At 42.9% G+C, this 20,662-nt stretch overlaps 1 protein-coding gene across 2 annotated transcripts in view; it reads left to right on the top strand.

Moving 5' to 3' along the window:
* The window catches only part of LOC138472414 (polyunsaturated fatty acid 5-lipoxygenase-like), a 1,363,458-nt gene that overhangs the window by 229,943 nt on the left and 1,112,853 nt on the right, over nucleotides 1-20,662 (top strand). For both annotated transcript variants that reach the window (XM_069610559.1, XM_069610560.1), the window contains exon 4: nucleotides 13,464-13,586. In XM_069610559.1, the coding sequence (XP_069466660.1) occupies nucleotides 13,464-13,586 (123 nt within the window). The remainder of the gene's footprint in view (nucleotides 1-13,463; nucleotides 13,587-20,662) is intronic.

Here is a 20,662-nt window from a genome sequence, read left to right as displayed (position 1 = left end):
GCCTTAATGTGTCCTTGTTGGATCCCTTCAACGAGTCTCTCCAAATTGGGAAAAGGCAGGGATTGAGGTAAAGAAGCAAGAAACACTGATGGATGAAATCCATATGTACAAAAGAAGGGGCTGGAGCGGGTAGCGGCATGTTGTGCGTTATTATACGGCTAATGGTAGCAGTTCCTTCCAGTTGTCTTGGGCTGAAGACACATAACATCTGAGGTAACCCTCTAGGGTCTGATTAAGACGCTCGGTCTGCCCATTAGTTTGTGGGTGGTAGCCCGAACTCAGAGCTTGAGAGATCCCTAAAGCATTACAAAGGTGGCGCCAGTAGTTGGAGGTATATTGTGGACCACGGTCCGAGATAATGGTGTCTGGTAATGCGTGTAGTGAAAAAATACGGTCCAAGAAAATTTGAGCCATCGTGCTTGCTGAAGGTACAGAAGGGAGAGGAATAAAATGAGCCATCTTGGTCAGAGAGTCCACCATGACCATAATCGTGGTACAACCTTCTGATAAGGGGAGATCCACAATGAAATCTGTAGAAATTATTTGCCACGGTTTAGTGGGAAGTGGCATTTGAGTCAATTCCCCAATGGGGGGTTGGCGTGATGACTTGGTTTGAATACAGACTGGGCAGGAACTGATGTATAGTCGTACGTCCTGTTGCAGCGAAGGCCATCAGAAATGTCTCTGGATCAATTCCATAGTGTTTACAAAACCCTGATGTCCAGCAACACGGGAGTCATGGCACAGTCGTAATACTTCTTTTTGCAGAATTTCCTCAGGAACAAACATCCTTTCCTCCTTGAACAGCAAACCTTTGCTAAGCGTAAGACAATGTTGTGTGATAACCTCGGGATTCGAAAGGGCCCAATTCCTGCTTCTGTCTTCCATCATTTGCAAGAAGTTATGGATAACCGGAATGAAAAGTGCCTTGGGAAACAAAGGTTCTGGTCGAAAGGCTGTTTTCTCCCAGGGATCCCGTCCAGATAGTGCGTCCCCCTTTCGATTAATCTTTCCTAGAATGAAGGTGAAAACGATGCGGAAAGGAGAAAAGAAATGTGCCCATCTCGCTTGCCTGCTATTACATGTTTGCGCGTATTGTAGAGTGCGGAGGTTTTGGTGGTCCGTTCTCGCCTCTACAGGATGTTGTTCTCCTAATAAGAGATGGCGCCATTCCTCGAAGGCACGTTTGATTGCCAAAAGTTCTTTCTCGAGGACTGTATAGTTGATTTCTGCTGGGGTCAGAGTCTTGGATAGGTAGGCGATGGGATTCTCATTGTTTCTATGGTCTGGTTGCAAAAGAATAGCGCCTATGGCGTGATGTGATGCATCGGATTCTACAATGAAACGCCTCCTTTGATCAGGAACCGACAAGACAGGAGCGACTGTAAACAACCCTTTTAGGTCTTGGAAAGGTCTTTGTGTCTCAGAAGTCCAATTGCAGGTAACTCCCTTTTTCAACAAGTGAGTCAAAGGCATAGTAAGCATAGAAAAATGGGGTATAAAGCGCCTATAAAAATTGGCGAAACCTAGGAATCTCTGGATGTCTTTTACAGATCTTGGTGAGGGCCATTCAGTGATAGCGGACACTTTTGTTGGGTCCATAGCAATACCCTGAGGAGATAGTATATATCCCAGGTATGCGACAGTTGTCTGATGAAACTCGCATTTCTCCAATTTGCATTATAACCGATTTTGTTGTAGTCGGTGTAAGACTTCACGCACATGTTGAATATGTTCAGATAGAGAATGAGAAAACACCAGGATATCGTCAAGGTAAACGATAACATAATGAAGAGAAATGTTGGAAAAAATATGATCCATAAATCTTTGAAAGACTGCTGGGGCATTTGCTAAGCCAAAGGGCATTACACGATACTGAAAATGTCCAAAGGGCGTTCGAAACGCCATCTTCCATTCATCTCCAGTTTGTATGCGAATCAGATGATACGCTCCCCGTAAATCAAGTTTAGTGTAGATTTGGGCACCCCGGATCGCCTCCAAGATGTCCGGAATGAGAGGCATGGGATACTTGTCAGGTACCGTGATTTTGTTCAGTCCTCTATAATCGATACACGGACGAAGTTCCGTTGTGTTCTTCTTTGGAATGAAGAACAATGATGCAGCCGCTGGTGAAGTTGATTCCGTGATCAGGCCATTTTGTAGATGAGTGTGAAGATATTCTTTCAAGACTTCTTTCTCTTTGGCTGATAGAATATACATGCGACCGAAGGGTAATGGACAATCAGGAACCAATTCTATCGCACAGTCATCTCTTCGATGAGGTGGGAGTGAAGAGTATTCTGACTGGGAGAAGACTGACTGATACTTCTGGTATTCTGGGGGCACTGAAGATACCTGATTGAGTATTTTGCTAGTAATGCTATCGTTCGGGGATCTTTTTGGATGTCCTAGACAGTGGTGAGCGCAATGTTCCGAACCCAAACAAAAGAGTACCCGCCGACCAGTTGATGTAGGGGTTGTGTCTCCTCAACCAAGGTAATCCGAGTATGATCGGATAGTGTGCAGTCCGGATTATATCTAGGACCACTGTCTCCTGGTGAGCAGAGATGTTAAGACCAAGGGAGAAAGTCTGTTCTTTAATGGGACCAGATATTAGTGGACTCCCATCCACGCTTTCTACTGGAATTTCCATGGGTCTCGCTTCTCTAGGTATCCCATGACCTCTGGACCAGGAATCATCTACAAAATGTCCTGCAGCACCACTGTCTATCAATGCGGATACCTTCTCTAGTCTGATGTTATTCCAAGATAAGGATATTTCAAGAACGATCATGGTGTTCTCCATGAGATCGGGAAGATGAGATGAATCCATGAGTAGGGAACCGGTAACTGAAAGAAAGCCCTGTCCCGTCGTTCCCTTTACTGTTGGGCTTTGGCGTTTCCCGGCTTTCTTTGTGGAGCCACAGTACATTCTTTCACTGTGTGGGTGTCTGAACCACAGTACATACATAGACCCTGTGTCTTTCGCCTATATCGTTCTTCCGCCGAAAGAGGTCCTCTGGTAATTCCTAGCTGCATAGGTTCTTCTGACGAGATACTTTTGTTTGAGGGAGTACTACTTTCGGTCTAATGTCTGAAAGTGCGTCCCTTTTTTCTTTCTCTATTCTGTTCTTGCAAACGAAAATCCAGTTGCATTACTAATGCAATGGATTCGGACATGTTATGTGGTCTAGGTACTCTGGATACTTCATCCTTGAGTTCCTCAGAAAGACCTTGCCGAAATATGGTGATCTGGGCATCGTCTGCCCAGGAGGTGTCTGTCGCCATTTGTTTAGATTTGGTTATATATGTTAGAATATCTTGATTTCCCTGTTTGAAATCCAGTAGTTTCTCTTGCGATGCAATGGTAACTTCTTGTCTCCCGAACATATACTTAACACTATTACATAAGGCGGGATAAGAGTCGAGAATGGGATTGTTGTTGGTCACAAGAGGTGTGGCCCATGCCAAAGCGGCTCCTGTCATTTGTGCTATCATGTGTCCTACTTTATCCCTGTCGGTAGGGAAGAAAGCTGCTTTGAAAGCGAATTGGACCGTGCAGGATTCTAGGAATTCTTTAACCATATGAGGGTTTCCATCGAATCTGCCACAGGGCAAAGGACCCGGGGGAACCCCCGAACTCTCAACTGACTGTCCTACAGTCTGACGTAGACTGAGATTTTCCGGTTAGAGTTGTTGCATTTCTGCCGAGAGTGTCTGCATGGCAGAAACTAACTGTTGCACTTGTTGTTCCATGGTGACAAGCTACACCCAGTTGCACCCTCCAACCGCCAACGCTAAGTGAAGGTGATATTTTCGGGCGTTGGTATCTGTTACTAGACCAATTTCTTCCTTAGCTCTCAATCTACTCCTCACCCTCAGTGCTGGCGGATGGATAGTACAATCAAAGTGCAGCTTACCTTGTCTTCGGGAACTGCAAGAAGTGATGAGAGTTCACCTGCCACACTCTCCCTGCGCTGATAAATAAAGCACTTCGAGACCACAGCAGGGAAACCCTCGAAAGGGAAAAAACCCTGGGTGGTTTGAGTGCGCTGGTCTGGAGGAACTGGGGAACGTGGCTAGTGAGCGCAGTTTTCCCCTTTACTCGTAAGTGTATTCTACTTCTCGTGGATTTAACTAGAATAACAAGAAGAGAATTAATAGAGGGTCTTACAGGAAGGAATATCAGAAGGGAAAAGGAAATGAAGGTACCTAACCGGGATGCAGATTTGCTGAACGAGAGAGTAGACGGATAGGAAGTCTTGCTGTTGGTAAACACGCTCGATTCCTTTAATACACAGAGTAAGGGAAAGGAGAGGTTTCAAATAGCGGTTAGAAAGCTCTACTCTATTACTACTCTATTGAGAATTTCCGTTTACCTAAGTTGGTAAAGACACTCTCCGTGACTTGGGGAGAAAGAGTTATGGGTAACGTAGTCTTGTACCAAGGATACTCGTTAGCAGCGAGGAATGCTACCTGTAAAGCTGAAGAGCTATTGCCGGCGAAATAGCAGCAAGACTCAAACCTGATCTCCGATAAATTACGAAACCTACTTGAAAGGGGTCTCGGGTTCTGCTATAAGCGGTAAGAATCGTGTCTACGCTCAGTGGGCGCGTAGGAGGAAACTGCCTGGAATACAAAGGAAACGGGAGGTAAGGAAAGTGGAGAGTTGCAGAAAAGTAAGGATTCGGTAGAGAGTTCGTAAACTATCCGATTATTCACGTAACGTAGCTACTGTAAGCAGTAGCAACGCACTGCTGTCCCGGCTTCTGGTTCTGATGTACTGTTTCCGGGTAAGAGGGAGGAGCTACCTGTCTACTGTTCTGTAAGTCTAAAATGCAGCTCTCAGTAAGATGCGCCATCTTGGGAGAACGGTACGCCATCTTGGGTGTAGCGCGATATATTGACGAGATGTGACGCCATCGGTGCCAAATCGACCAGGTCCGCCGGCGATTCATAACAGGTAGTGACTGAGTGAAGTTCACTGTGGAGAAAATCTTAAACAAAATCGATGTCCATATATCCGGATTTTCTTTTAGTTGGAAGTTGGACAACCCATCAGGCCCACTAGCTCTAGAGTTACTTGCAGATTTAATGAGGTCTAAAATTTCCAACCATTCAAATTCCAGACGGAAGGGAGGGAGTAATTTCAGGTTATCTGTTGGTGTATCTCCCTTCACAGGCGCATACAGCGTGCTAAAATATTCGACCCACAGCTGTGACAAGACCGCCGTTGATTGTTTAACTAGTTGGGGTGATGAAGTAGATTGGTTTATCATAGCCCACATTCTCGCAATATTCTTACTTGCTAGCGTTTTTAGCATACTAGATCTGTCCTCCTGTAACATAGAAGCTTGGTGCGACTTTAGCTAATTTCTATAGCGCATTTTAAGGGTGTTAATTAATTGTTGACGTTGTGGGAAAGATTCATTTCTCATACGTCTAAGATCAGCTCTGAGTTGAGCTTTACAGACCTTAATTTCAGGGTCAAAATAGTGTAAATGGGCGCGCTTAGAGGCTATTTTAGCTCTATGGTGTCTTATAGCTTGAATAGCGTCAGTGTACACATATTTCGACTTGCCCACCCATGTGTCAGGCCACTCAGACATATAACCCAACTTACCATCTAATTGTACTAACTCAGATTCTCACCATCGGAGGTGGTTCCCCTCCCGTATTCACCACGCTAGAGCCTCACATTAGATCTATTTGGCCGGTTCTGCTGTACTCATCCTCCATTCAGTTGTCAACATCTTATTGTTGCTTACATTTGTTCTTAATACAGAGAACTTTGTCATTAAGGGCCAAAGTTCTCTGCTCACATATATGTAGTCAATAATCGACTTACTTTCGCCCTTATGCCATGTCTCAACTGGTGGTAAGTCTGGAGATAGTGCACCATTAAGCATAAACAACCCTCTCGCCTTAACTATGTTATCCCATCTCCAGTATCTCGTCTGGTTTTTGATCTCAGGGTGTTCTATGCATCTTAAATTTAGATCACCCACCAAAATCAAGGCACTAGCTCTGGGGTCAATTGAAACTAGGTCTAATAAGGAATTTTATTTCAAGGAAGAATTTGTCATCAGACATGGCAATCGGGTTCCAGTAGATGTTTAGAACAGTCACTACAATTTTCTCAGAATTTACTTTTACTAGGAGCATATATTTGTTCGGGGCAGCCCAGAATTGCGAAGTTAGACCTCTACCCATTTTTACCGCTATTAGTAGTCCAGAACTTGATCATCCACTGGTTGGATTAATGGCAGCATTTATGTGAATGTATTAATTTTCCCAAATTGGGGTTTCTGACAGCCACGTCTCCTGTAAGAGTACTATATCCCAATTATTTAGATGACTTTGATAATTGTTAATCAGATGTTTGAACCCTCTTGTGTTCCAGCTCACAAGGGATATTTTCTCTTCTATTCTTTGTTAATTCTGCGTATGGCAACTGCAACATCCGCACGTAGCTTTGTTTGGGGTATTTTTTGTGCCAATCTTAGCCTGAACAGGGGGCTGGCCCTCAAATCTTACACTTCGATCTTTCATGGGAACAGCAGTTTTCTCCAATGTTTCCAGCATTAGGCCAAACCCCAATTTGGAACGATCTTCTTTATTCTGCCAAATTAGATTTTGGACAACTCTCGATTTAATCCAAAGCCTTACCGAGTTCAAGGACCCTTTTGTTACAAACTCGACCAATGCAAAATCAGAAGACACAATAACCTCTAATTGTGGGATCTCACAAAATATAGCCATCACAGCTCTCCTATTTAGATCATATTGTGTTGTTGGAGGAGGTTTGCAGGCTAATACCAATGAATAGGGTGCAGGGAGTTTTCTATTCACACTCCTTGCCATTCTCTCAGCCCCTTTAGGCAAACTTGCATTTGGGGTTGGCTGCTTTGATGGTAAATTCTTTGCCATCGCCTTACCAACAGCATTTTCAATCAAGGTAATAATAGAACTTGATATATTCTTCTGTGACCCTTCGCAGTCATCAGGGGAGTTAGTGACTGGTATGTTCAAAGCTTTCTGTATAACACCATGAGGCAGGCCTAGCCACTGCTTCCCTCCTTCTACACCATCAGATCTACTCAATACTCCTCACTTTTGCAGCTTTTTTCAGGCGCAGGTTTCCTACCTAGCATCTTTTTTTTATTAGCCATGGAGCATTCTGATTGTAAGGAACCAACCACCTTCTCAGTGATGTCAGCTGCACGTGGAACAGCCACCATAGGATTGCACGTCTCTGACATGTATGCATCAACTGCCTTCCTTATTTCAGCTCTCTGGGCTATTAGATGAACATATTTTTTCTCCTTTTCTCGAGTGGATGGAGACCTATGTGTTTCCTTAAGGCTTTGTTGCACTTGGCTACCCTCATTCCCCTGCTCAACGTTCACAACATCCAATATCTCCACTAGCTCATCCAATGGTGAATAATCCATTGCCTGAACTGGGGTAAACTTAAGAGTATCCAGTCTTTTAGACTGCACAAGTAGCTGATAATATTCTTTAATTGCCTGCGAATTTGTTAAAGTATTTCGTTTGGGCAGGGTGATGGTTTTAAAGAAGTGTTTCACTGATGCCTTATCACTGCACTTTAGAGCCGATTGATTTTTAGATAGCTTTTTAGGGATTTCTTTTCATTTCTTTTTACATTTTGCCCCTGGAGGAGCTACTTCATGAGAGTTCTTTTCTACTGTTGTATTACTTGATTTAGTCTGATTTTGCCCCTCTGATTCAGGGCTCCCTTCTGAAACAGGTGTTGGTTCCATAAATCTATCATAAATGATCTCTGGAAAGCAGGGTAATAAAGGTAGAATCACATCAGATGGTTTTTCAGAGTTACAGTTCTTACACAAGTGACAAGTCCCCCTAATGGACTCAGTTTGGGTGGCTACTAGAGCAACACCTGCCTGATTCCTATCAATCTTGGCTTGAATGCTATTAATAGCCTCATCTCTTTCACTCAGCCATTGAGGTATTTTTTCCCATTTTCCATCCAATGCAGTTAGTTTACGTTCACATAATCTCAACATTTCGAATAAAGCATGCCTTGTTACATTCATTGAGTGTAAAGTTATGTTCAGCATGTTATTATTCTCTTGGTGGCAAGCTAAAGATGTATTTGTGCTATCGTTAAGCATTAAGACCAGGTGATGAAGACATATTTATTGGTGAATGTGGGACATTTCCAGATAAGGGTTTCTCGCCACTTTGCTCACTGTCAGAAAACATTACAGGGGAACTTGAAAGGTTCTCAGATATCAAACTATTCGAGAATACTGAATCGTTTGGTTCTAGATCAATGATTGCCATATCCGTTTTTACTTGATGGTTACTTTCAGATGACTTAGAAGTCGGACAAGTAGCAGGCAAGGATTTCAGGATAGCAGTATCAGTTAGGGACTGGTCAATAGGAAGAGTCTCATCACCAGCAACCCTAGACTGATCATTTCTCACCTCCTCAACAGGAATTGGGGCACTATTTATACCAGGCTCCATAGCTTGTAAGTCAAGTTCTACGATTTCAGGTCGCATAGCCTCCAAGATAGCTGTTTTTGCTCTAAATGCAGATAGGGATCCGGTGCAAAATTGCCGAATATCGACATTCCCCAGTGTCCCATTCATAGATAAACCCCGTCTCGGGGTGGAACATGCAAGGGATGACAACCTATTCTTTATTGCCATCAGGTATTTTTTCCTACGTCCAGGACTTTTTACAGGTAAAACTTTCTGGGCCCGGAGAATCATGTATCCCTTTTTCACACTATAGAAATTGGTGAAATTTACAATTTACCACAAGTCGGCTTTTTGGAAGGATTTACCACTTACATCCACGTAGGGTACAACCCTCACAGAATTTCACCGTCAGCAATTTATATTAATATGGGGTCCCGCGCTGCGCACCGTAAACAGTAAACAGTACTTGATGTACTTGCCGGTGCGCGCGCGGGTGCGCTGTATTGTGGGTATTTAAAGAGATCTTGTGGAGTGACACGGGTCAAGGGGGTGGAGCCACAGTCCAAGGGAACACCCTAAACGGTAGAAACAAATGAAGAACTTTAAAGAGGGCTAAATCAAAGCATCAGCTCTAGGAGTAACACAGGAGCACAGTCATTTAAACAATGTACACAATGTACACAGTCACCTTTGTTTTGTTTTTAAAGGAGCCCAAACAAAACTGTGTTGCAGCCAAAGACGTCCTCCAAGGAGATTTTCGTCCGTCCAGCACAAAAGTTTTCACCCGTGGAAACTGCTCAAAAAGGTCCAGCCAACCAGCGTAGCAACCCGACAGTAAACAGTACTTGATGTACTTGCTGGTGCACTTGACTATACGTTCAGAGAGGGTTCAGATGAACAAACATATCGCAACAAAACCTATCAAATTCAGCAGATGTGGGAAGTGACAACACTCCTAATTCAAAGTCACCCATAATGTCCTTTTGGATATCTTTGCAGATCCCAGATATGATCTCGAGTTCGTTCTCCAGTGCTGAGCGAAGAGGGTGATTCTGATTTAAGATTGTCCTCACTTTCTTCTACACCCATAGAATTGTATAGGTTTTCTTGCAATAAGTTAGTTATTTTGTTTTGTTATGCAATAGCTTCCCCAGGGCTCACTTAGTTTAAAAGGCTCTAAAGCACTGGCCATGGCCTTCAGGCGTGGTCCCTCTACCTCTCACGAGTAAATTACCTGATCCCACTGGCAATGACCTTCGCTGTGGCAACCGTCCACATTGCATCAATTAACCAGATCCCACCGGCCATTTGGCCAAGGCTGGTGGCCACATTGCACCAATTAGGCTAAAGGACTAGACTATGGACTAGACTATGGCTGTGGCCCATATGCCCCTCACTTGGTAATAACCAGATCCCACAGGCCATGGCATTCGCCGTGCCCACTGTTCCCATTGCTACAATAAGCTTCAAAAACCATGGCTCACTGGCCATTGTCTTTTCACCCCTTGTTTCAATTTCACAATAGTACTGGCAAATTTGCACGGAAACATACCTGCAAACACCATGGCGGCACCTTCTTTTGGCACCACAATCATTCCAGTGGTACACAGAGTTTTTCGATTGCCACTGTGATGCGCAAGCACTTGAAAACTACAAGTCTTCCCATACCAACTGCCTCACTCCATGGGCACCCGTCTACCTTTGTATGCCCCCTACTATGAATAGTCCTTCTGACCCTCCTCTATTATCCAATTTCCCACACCCTTTCCGTAATGCACTTTTTTCAAATCGTGCCTTTCAACGTTCACATGAGAATTCTGCGGAAAAACAATCTGACTTAAAAATGACTTTCCAGCCCTCCCCAGAATTGTCACCGAAATATTTGGCCTTTGTCCACCATACCACTACACCTATGTGAACCAACCCTTTCCCTCCTCCCAATATAATTCCCCCACCTTTTCTTTTTTGGCATCCCTCAGAATTACTTGATGAGTGGTTTCCATTGAACAAAAAAGAATGGTCTCTTTTCAATCCAGAAAAGTGTCAGTGTTGCACTGCACGGAAAGAGGAATATAAAAGTCTTTTGGGGTTGGTGGCACCCTCTTTCATGTCAAATGTTTTAAAAACTACTGGACGGATTTACAACAAAGGAAAAAAAAAGGATTTCTCTACCGCTTGAAGAAGAACTTGTTCCTTACTTGGCGCAAATCTGTCCAGCATTTTTCACTCTGCGCGTCTTCAATGGAAGCACAGGGATGTCAGTTCTCCAAAATACCAGGGGTAGCGGAAGTGACATCACACGACCTTTGACCACTGATGATATCACAGGATGTGATTTCATTTGTCCCCACCCCGAAGTGATATCACGGGAAGCGATGGAACACGACCTCTTGACAAAATAGGAAATTGCATCACATACCATTGTTCCTAAATACACTACGAAAAATATGGTTACGATATCAATCTAATGTGGTTCCATGTGTTAATATCCCTGCAAAAATATTGCGATACAAAAATATCGCCATATTTTTGCGGTAATATTGAGCCATGCACCCGGCGGGGGACACCCCCGCAACCCCTGCATTTTTTTTAAATGTGCAAGGGACACCCCCGCAACCTCCGCTCCCACAAATTAACCCCCCCAAAAAATATTGCCTATGGCGAGACAAACGACCATATGTACGGCAATATTTTTGGTGGGGATAATATGTAGGGATACTTATAATGTGATATACATTTCATACAAGAATGGATCACCATATGCATCGTTAAGATCAGTGTGTACAGGCCCATATTACCAAATGACTGTGAATGCAAGCCGACGTCCATGGCCAAATGAGAATGTTGTGTGCTTATGTAGCACTTACGCGTAAGCGCTTTATATAGAACAAATACATATACAATATCACCCAACCTGTGTTGGTACTCATTTATCGACTTCAGAAGAATGAAAGGCCGAGTTGAGGTCTTTAAGAACAGACTAAGTTAGTGACTCACCCCCTGAAATGTGCTTGAAATAAACCTTTAATGAGTTTAGCAATTTTTGTTTAGAATTCCAGAATGACAAAGTATTTGTTATTCCTATTCTTTCTTATTTAGGGTCACTGTTGAAAGTGTTAACTTGTGGAACCCCTATTTGTTTTTTAAGAGGGATGTACAAGAAAGCCAGCCCCTCCAGCAGCAAAGAGCCACATGGCGCTGGCCACAGCCCAGAAGCTTGCATTTGAAAAAACAAAAATAAAAGAGGTTTACTTTTTTTTTAGGGGTAGCAAGGGAGACCTCAGGGGTTGCAGTTGCGACCCCGGGCGTCCCCTTAATGACGTCCCTGTGGAAGCACCTTTTTCTTACTGGAAGATAAAGCTGAAAACAGTGTTTTTTCTCTGCTTTTGAACCGTTTATCGAATTCACCCCTACATTTCTAGTTCTAGGAAGCCTTTGCCAGACATTTTGTTAAAGGAATTTCTGCCAGATATGTCCAGTGAGTCAAAGGTTATTCGCAATAGTGTTTTAGGGAAAAGTCAATGCCAATTGGTTATATCTTATCTGCAGGCTGGAAATATATACGATTGTGTGTGCTAGCCCATTTCAGCTAACAATGCCATATTTCCAAACTGTAGCCGTGCCTGGAAGTACCCCTATAGTTCAGAGCCAGTGAGCAATGCATTGTGGGTGTGCTCAAAAGCATGTTGTTTGTTTCAGAAAATTGTTTCTATATTTACTTGCAAAAAGTAGCCGTTCTGTGAATGGGTCCTCTGGACAGACATGACAACAATCTCATCAATTTATGAAAATCAATGATCCTGTAGGTCGCTGTTCCAATTCACGTATTGCCTGATGTGATTTGCGCTCTGAAGTAAACAGCAGTGAGAATGGGCGTGTGTGGCTGGCTGACATACCCCGGAGCAGACGTTGGGGGGAGTCGAGAGTTGGTGTGCTGTTGCATACTGGGACCTACTGGGCTCTCTCCCCACCTGTTGCCTCACCCTGGCGTGGTGCAGTTTCTTGTGGTGCATTTCAGTGCAAATGTCACAGAAACAGTGCACTCTAGGGTTGAGGACCAGTCCTTCTATTACCAGATTGATGTTTTGCCGATTTCAGGCAACCGTCTCACTTGTGAAGGTGCTGAAATCCAAGGAAGGGGTGGGGTGTCCAAATGTCATGTAGCCAGTCATGTCCGGAGGGTCCTAACCGGTAGCTATGCAATATTTGGTGCAGATTGGTGAAACAGTGTGGAATTGTTTTCGGAACAATGCTATGCCAAGCCACAAACCCACAAACAAATTCAGAGTTTGCTGAAATCCAGGGAACGGGGTGGGTTGTCCAAATGTCATGTAGCCAGTATTGTCCAGAGGGCCCTAACAGGTAACTATGCAAACATTGGTGCAGATTGGTGAAACGGTCTGGAATTGTATACGGAACAATGCTTTGCCCCAAACCCAGCCACCCACACGTTTTCACTTTTATAAATATAGATGTTAGTGCAATTACATTTTGTAGCTTTGTTAACCCAATAGAGACAGCTCTTTTGGATGCAGACAACCCCTTACGTGCTTGACCCTCATTAGGGATTATTTGGAACTTCTAGAACCTGCTAATTTGCTGATGTTTCTCTGGTGACCCTTTCTGCCTATGGGGCGGAGACCAGAGAAGTCCTTATACATGTGGAAGTTGCTGTGTTTCTAACCACCCTCTAATGCTGGGTGGGATTTGTTTACGTAATCCCGCTTCTCCGGGCCACTACTACCAGGTTGGGAAGGTGGCCAGCAAGCGCTGCAGTGTTTTGTAACCACAAATGTCTTGTATATTTGTAATTCTGTGTCATTGAATGTCTTTCATACATCATCATGCGCCCATCTCAGATGTGACTAACGGTTCTGTGCCGATCCTTTTCTCCTGATTTACTAATGAAAAAAGGTCATTATACACGTTTGGCAGGGAACATGGGGTGAACATATCTTTGTAAACTAATGGATAGTATTTCCTTTCTTTAGATGGAGGGAATGGGAGCCAGGCTTTCCCTTGAGCATGGATGTAGTGCATTATAAGGATTTACCACTGGATGTCAAATTTGACTTTAAGAAAGAAACTGACTTCATACTAAACTATAAGGAAGCGTAAGTATGCTATTACTGTCTCATGTGCACACTATGTAAAGCTAGAAATGACACGGCCGCACACATATATTATTGTACTGTCACCTTAAGCGACAACTTCTAAAACAATTGGCAACTGCAAAGAATAGTCAGCATTTCAAAGTATTCATTTGGAAGTGATTAGAGTAGGAATGGGTGAATAAATGAACCATTGGAAGAGTAAATGATTATGTATCTCTGGATGATTTAGAAAGCAAGTCCCACATAACGAGCTAAATAAAGGGCAGATCCCAAATTACCCCGTCATTGCCCTTAGGATGTACTTGAGCGTCCTAATTTAGGTTGGACGCTCTGTAGTGCTGGTACTCTGGAACCCCTGGTGGTTTGGCACTCCAAGTGTTCAGTATAGATTTTCCACTTTATCAGAGTGACCTATCATTTTTGTGTTTTTTACCTCTTGTACAGCCATGAATGTTGATGTACTTTTCCCAAGAGGTGCCCTTAGTTGGTCACTTTAGAGAAGCTGAAATGTGCTCATGTAACATTAGCATTTATACTGCTGTGCCACTTCTTAATAACACAGCAAAAAAGAACATGCATGTCACTGGCTCGCCAAGATTTATCAGTGATGATTCCTTCCTTCCCTGCTTGCCCACATTTTTGCTCTGTCTCAGAGGTTCTATGTCATTTTGCCGACATTCGTTTTTTCTAAATACATTTTCTTTAAGAGACTCATTGACATTTTTTGTTTCCATATTTGGTGGGCCCCCCCCCAGCTCCCCTTCCCTTTATTGTAAACCCTACCCCAACCACCTCCCCACCCCTTATAAACCCTTACCTCAGCCCCCCAAATATTTTCCGGCAGTAATTTATGTGAAAAAGATTACATTGAAAGAACACCTGTCGGCAAATCAACACGATATGGGGTTTAGGATCCCTTATACACTGCACACTGCTACGATAAGTCATGCTTGCTTGACCATCTTGAATTAGTCCACTGTACAGTGTTATTACCTCATCCTTTTATCAATAGCACAACCTTTATAATAAGAAAGCAAACCCAGATTCAATTTCATATAACAACCAACATTTCTACAGGACATTTTGTGCACTGCTTACTGGTAAACTTCATCAATATTTTGTGAATATTAAAGATTTAAAGAAATAATTCGAATAACACAAATATTTTCTTTCCAGAGAATGCTTTGTATCTCAAGATGAACATTCTAAGAGCATGCTGTACAAAGAACAACCCTTTTGATCTACAAATGTTTAACATTAACACTGCTTCTTCAGGTCCTTGCAAATAAGAGTATACATCAATATCGATTTGTATATTTAGTGATTAACATGTATACATATTTATTTTTATTGTTTGGTATATTTTAAACCTTCTACAAATGCACAAGAGAAGAATCAGATTGCATCTAAAATTGCTTAAAATACATATAATGCAGTTTACCTTATATAATCAGACAATAAAAGAGCAGTGTATACACATGTTAAAGGACACACTTGTGACAAATGATTAAAAAAATGAGGTTCATTTTTGTCCTTAATCACTCAGCTTCAAATGCTTCAAAAAACAGAGAGTAAGGGGCACATGTTTCCCCGAAAATATAAGACACCACAGCAAATCCTGACAAAGGCATGATTAAAAATATGTCCTAAAATGCACAATAAAAAATCCCTGAATAGCATGACAGACTGTAAAACGATGCTTCAGTGTCTCAATCACTTGATGGTTCGAAAAGTGACAAAAAGGAGATGGATGCTCCATCGTGTTCCTAATATGAAGATTTTGCTTTGTAAGAATAGGTTAAGGGCCTGATTCACAGAGCTTTTTCCTATAGGATTGAGCCATTATAAAACACCTCTGTGAATCAGCCCTAAATCCTACTCTCATAAACTATTGTCTCCACTTGGCATTAGGACATTTCAACAAATAAAAAGGCAGAACTCCCCTTCTTCTATTTACTTTTGCCAAGTCATAGTAAAGTTTATTTTTGGATATTTTGGTTATTTTATTTATTCAATGTTGGTCCCAAAAATCCTTCTTAACATGCTGTCCTACGGTAAAACAAGATGTCCAATGCCGCCAAGTTGCAGTTTGAGGCACGTCGCTTTTGTTAGCCCTAAACAAAACATTAGAATCTAGCAACAGTGAATAACGGGGAGGAGATCATAATTTCCTATATGAACAAAGAGAGTTCCATGCCCCTGTCACTGATACAGGATAACAATTTGCTAACTGCAAAGCACTTCTCCAAAATTTGGTTCATAGCATTAAAATAGTATGAAATAATATTTCAGTTACCATAGATTACTTAGGTATGACCTTTCTGTAATAATGAGCGTGATGAACATTCTTCCATATTTACTGTTCAATTTTTTCATCTTGGGTACCAACCTATTAGCTTTAGTTTGTAACAGGGCCATCAATGCTGCCTTATTCTTTTAAACAAACAATGAGATGCCCAAATAAGCAAAATGTGTGAAAGCTTCCATGGGAGTCTCATCGAAGCCCCATGTAAAACCAATGTTCCTTCTAGTGAAAGAAAGCATCATAACGTTATTTTGAGTTTTATGTATAACTAAATCATTTGCTTTCTCATAAGAGTTTATGGATTCACGCTGTGTCTTCCAGACCAATTGGAGGGTGATCCATTGACACTACCTTGTCTGTCTAAGCCAGTGGTCCTCAAACTTTTTAAACAGGGGGCCATGTTAACGGTCCCTCAGACCGTTGGAGGGCCGGACTATAGTTAAAAAAAAAAACTATGAACAAATACCTATGCACACTGCATATATCTTATTTTGAAGTGAAGGAACAAAACAGGAATAAATACAATAAATACAATATTTAAAATGAAGAACAAGTAAAGTTAAATCAACAAATTTACCAGTATTTCAATGGGAACTATGGGCCTGCATTTGGCTAACGAGATGGTCAATGTCCGGTTCCATATTTGTCACTGCTAGTCGTAACAAGTGATGCAAGTGTTCATCCGTTAGTCTAGATCTGGTTGGAGATTTCAGATGTTTCATTCTGGAAAAAGTCTGTTCACAGACACAAGTGCTGCCAAAGATGGTTGCCATTTTGAGTGCATGGTTCCTGAGATGAGGATATGTCTTGGAAGGGAGAGATGCATAGAAACTATGAAGGCTGCTTGACTTGAATGCGTCTTTCAGAGAGTCACAATTCTGCAGTTCAGCCAGTTCCATTTGGTAAATTGTATCCACATTTTCAATGTCAATAGAAAATGGGTTACGGAAAAGCTGTATGTCCTGTTCATGGAGATGAAGCTCTTTAAATCTAAATTGGAACTCCTTTTGCAATTTTTCTAGTGAATCCACACATGTTTTGTTTGGGAATGCAACCAATGGTTTTTCCGCTAACAGATTTTGAGTTGTGGGTAGATGGCAGATGTTTTCCTCCTTCACTTGTTTGATGAGGAGGCCTAATTTTACTTCAAATGCTTTGACATGTGATTGCATATCACAGATGAGCTTCCCTTTTCCTTGAAGTTGCACATTGAAACTGTTGAGTAGCTCTGTTACATCTGTTAGAAAGGCAAGGTGCCATTTCCATTCTGCATCATTGAACTCTGGTACTTCTTTGTTTTTTGAAAGAAGAAAAGCTGTAGTCTGTGGAAGTAACTCATAGAAACGTTTCAAAACTCTCCCTCGACTCAGCCAACGGACTTCTGTGTGGTACAGAACATCTCCATAGTCAGCATTTAGCTCAGACAGAAATTCCTGAAATTGTCTGTGCTTTAGTGCATGAGCTCTAATGAAGTTAACACAAGATACCACAATTGTCATAACAGAGTCAAACTTCAGTGATTTACTACACAGCGCTTGTTGGTGGATGAGGCAGTGTATGGCTATTGGATGAGAATAATTATGTTTGTCCATCTCTTGGTTAATGCGAGCAATTACTCCTTTATTAGACCCCACCATGCTAGGAGCACCATCAGTTGTCACACTGGCTAATTTAGCCCTGTCCAGCTCCAAACCATTCAAAGTTTGGCAAACCTTTTCATAGATATCCTCTCCTGTAGTTGTTCCTTTGATGCTTTGCAGTGCAGCAAGCTCTTCTGTGACTTCGAAATTGTCATTCGTCCCACGAATAAAAATTAAAAGTTGTGCAGAATCACGAACATCATTGCTTTCGTCAAGTGCCAAGGAAAAATAGGAACGTTTTTTTGTCAGGTTTTGCATATGCTGATACAGATTGTCTCCCATTTCTTCAATCCTCCGTGTAAGTGTAGGTCCTGAAAGACTCACTGTACTAAATAAATCGGCCTTCTCTGGACACATCTCTTTGGCAACAGAAAGAAGGCATTCTTTAACAAATTCTCCCTCCACGAATGGTCTGCCAGTGCGCGCTATTAGCTTGGCAACTTGAAAACTTGCTCTCAGTGATGAAATATTTAGCTGCTTCTGCTTCACAAAAGTATTTTGCTGAGCTGTCAATGTATTTTTCAGTTTTAATATTTTATCTTTTCTCACTTCTCCGGCCAAACAATCATATTTATCTTTATGTTGAGTTTCATAGTGTCGACGCAAATTGTATTCTTTGAACACAGACACTATATTCTGGCATATCAGACACACAGCTCTTTCCTTGTACTGTATGGAAAAGTAATCATAAGTCCACTGTTCTTTGAATATCCTACACTCCGAGTCAATTTTTCTCTTTCTTGACATCATTGTTTCCTAGGGATTCCAAATTGCTATTAGTAAAATACCAATAAAAACAATATACCAGCAACATTCCCCCACATTAGGTGCAATATAGTCCCCCACATTAGGCTGGCAGTATAGTTCCCCCACATTAGGCTGGCAGTATAGTCCCCCACATTAGGTTGGCAGTATAGTTCCCCCCACATTAGGCTGGCAGTATGTTCCCCCACATTACGTTGACAGTATAGTTCCCCCCACATTACATTGACAGTATAGTTCCCCCCACATTGCGGGGCTTATGTACCGGGCATGGTATCGGGGACTCTAAACGAGTCCCCGATACCATAAAAATGCCTGGTATCAGTCCCGATACTGGTATCGGGACATCCCTTCTGACCACCGCTCCGGCCATAGCAGGACCGGTGGTCAGAACACCGAAGGGACGCGCCGCTGGTAAACACTTACCTCCAGCGCGCGTCCTTTCTTCTCCGCTTCTCCGCCTCGGTTTCCATGGGCGTGCGCACGCATGGGACGTCAGTGACGTCGCTGCGTGCGCCTACTCCCAGCGGTCCCCGCGTTTTTAAAGTAAACGCGGGCCGCAGGGACTTCTCAGAGGCATCCTTGTGTTCCGAAAGCATCTTTCGGAAACACAAGGATGTCCTGAGGCTAAAACACCCGGCGGGCCGGGTAAATGCGCTCCGGGGCCGCATGTGGCCCACGGGCCGTAGTTTGAGGACCACTGGTCTAAGCTAACCACAGGAGACGTAGGTTGCCTAGCCAAGGAGCCGCAAGAGAAGAAGTTTCTAGAAAATGTCCCAAATCGGAAATACAAATGTTAACTTGCAGGGAGTCAATAAGCTTCCCTGTCTAAGACCACAGTGTGTATATATATTAAGCCTAATTTACAAAATGTTTAGCGCGGTGTAAAGTGACTTTGCACTGCAAAAGTACACTTTGTACCGCGCTAAATGGGCCTAATTTACAAAAAGTTTAGATTGGAGAAAAGTGACTTTGCACTGCAAAAGTAGACTTTGTACCGCGCTAAATGGGCCTAATTTACAAAAAGTTTAGATTGGAGAAAAGTGACTTTGCACTGCAAAAGTAGACTTTGTACTGCGCTAAATGGGCCTAATTTACAAAAAGTTTAGATTGGAGAAAAGTGACTTTGCAATGCAAAAGTAGACTTTGCAGTGCTCTAAATGGGCCCCATTTACAAAAAAAGAGCTATGGCCGTGCTATGTAGTTAGCTTGAGCAAGAACATTGCGTGAAACAAATGTACTGCGTTGGGAGCTCATTCATGGAATCAAAAGACTCCAGAATCTTTCAGGGCAAAGAAAAATGCATCGAGAAGCCCTTGTCCCAGTACCCCCACTAATATGCGCCCCAGCCCCTACATTAAGGCAGCACCCACAGGTCTGTCCGCTCCCCAGGAACCCCACTAATTTGCCCCCCAAACCACCTACATTAAGGCAGCAGCCACAAGTCCACCCTCGTCCCAGTACCCCCACTAATCTGTGCCCCAAATCACCATCACTCTATGCCCACTCCTTTCCTACACAGTATTTGCCTCAACAGGTTGGCACATCACAATAATGCACTCCAAATACATTTCACACCAACACCCACTTTTACTCTTTCAGTGCATAGTACTGACACCAGGAGTTGGATAAAATGTGAATTGTCTGACTGAATACCCATTGAACTATCTTGCTTGCAGCGATCCATGATGAATCCCCAGTCTACCTAACACTTCCATGTAATTTGGCTGTAACACTTGCCTGACAACAGCTCACTGGATGTCTCTCCCATACCCTTGCACATAATGACACAGCAATCGGACTCTCACAGATGTAAAAATCTTGTTGCTTAGTGTACAGACAAAACTGTATGATGGCATACAGTCATGATCCGTTGAGTAAAAGGGTACAGTCACATACCCAAAATTAATGGATACCCACACCCATTCACTGTCCCTACACAGTGACGCACCGGCTTGCAGGCCTTGTTCAGTACAATGGTGGTGTTAGCCTTACAAGCATTGTAACAGCAACAACACTTGCCAGCTATGCATATTCACCACCCATTGCCCAGTTCACTGAAAAGCATTACCTTCCTCAACTCCTCTGGCCTGTATCTTGCATGACCTACACCTGGCAGACATCCACCTGCAACGTGATCCGTTGGAAGCAGTGCTGGTGAATCTAGGACAGGCACGTTGCCCATGGCTTCCACTTGGATCACACTCAGCTGCACAACAACAGCCAGCCAAATTGTTACTACAACTACACTTTGGTCCCTTGATGTTCAGGTGACGTAGTCCAGATGTGAGGTCTGTAGCCCAGTGAAGTGAGACCACATCCCTTCTCATCATCCCAAATCCTGAGACGTGAATGGGCAGAGGTGAATG

The sequence above is a fragment of the Ambystoma mexicanum genome, chromosome 8 (assembly GCF_040938575.1).
Source record: "Ambystoma mexicanum isolate Mex_15411 chromosome 8, UKY_AmexF1_1, whole genome shotgun sequence".
Taxonomy (NCBI): domain Eukaryota; kingdom Metazoa; phylum Chordata; class Amphibia; order Caudata; family Ambystomatidae; genus Ambystoma; species Ambystoma mexicanum.
The sequence above is the reverse complement of the archived record's forward strand: the minus strand, read 5'-3'. Positions and strand labels throughout refer to the sequence as shown.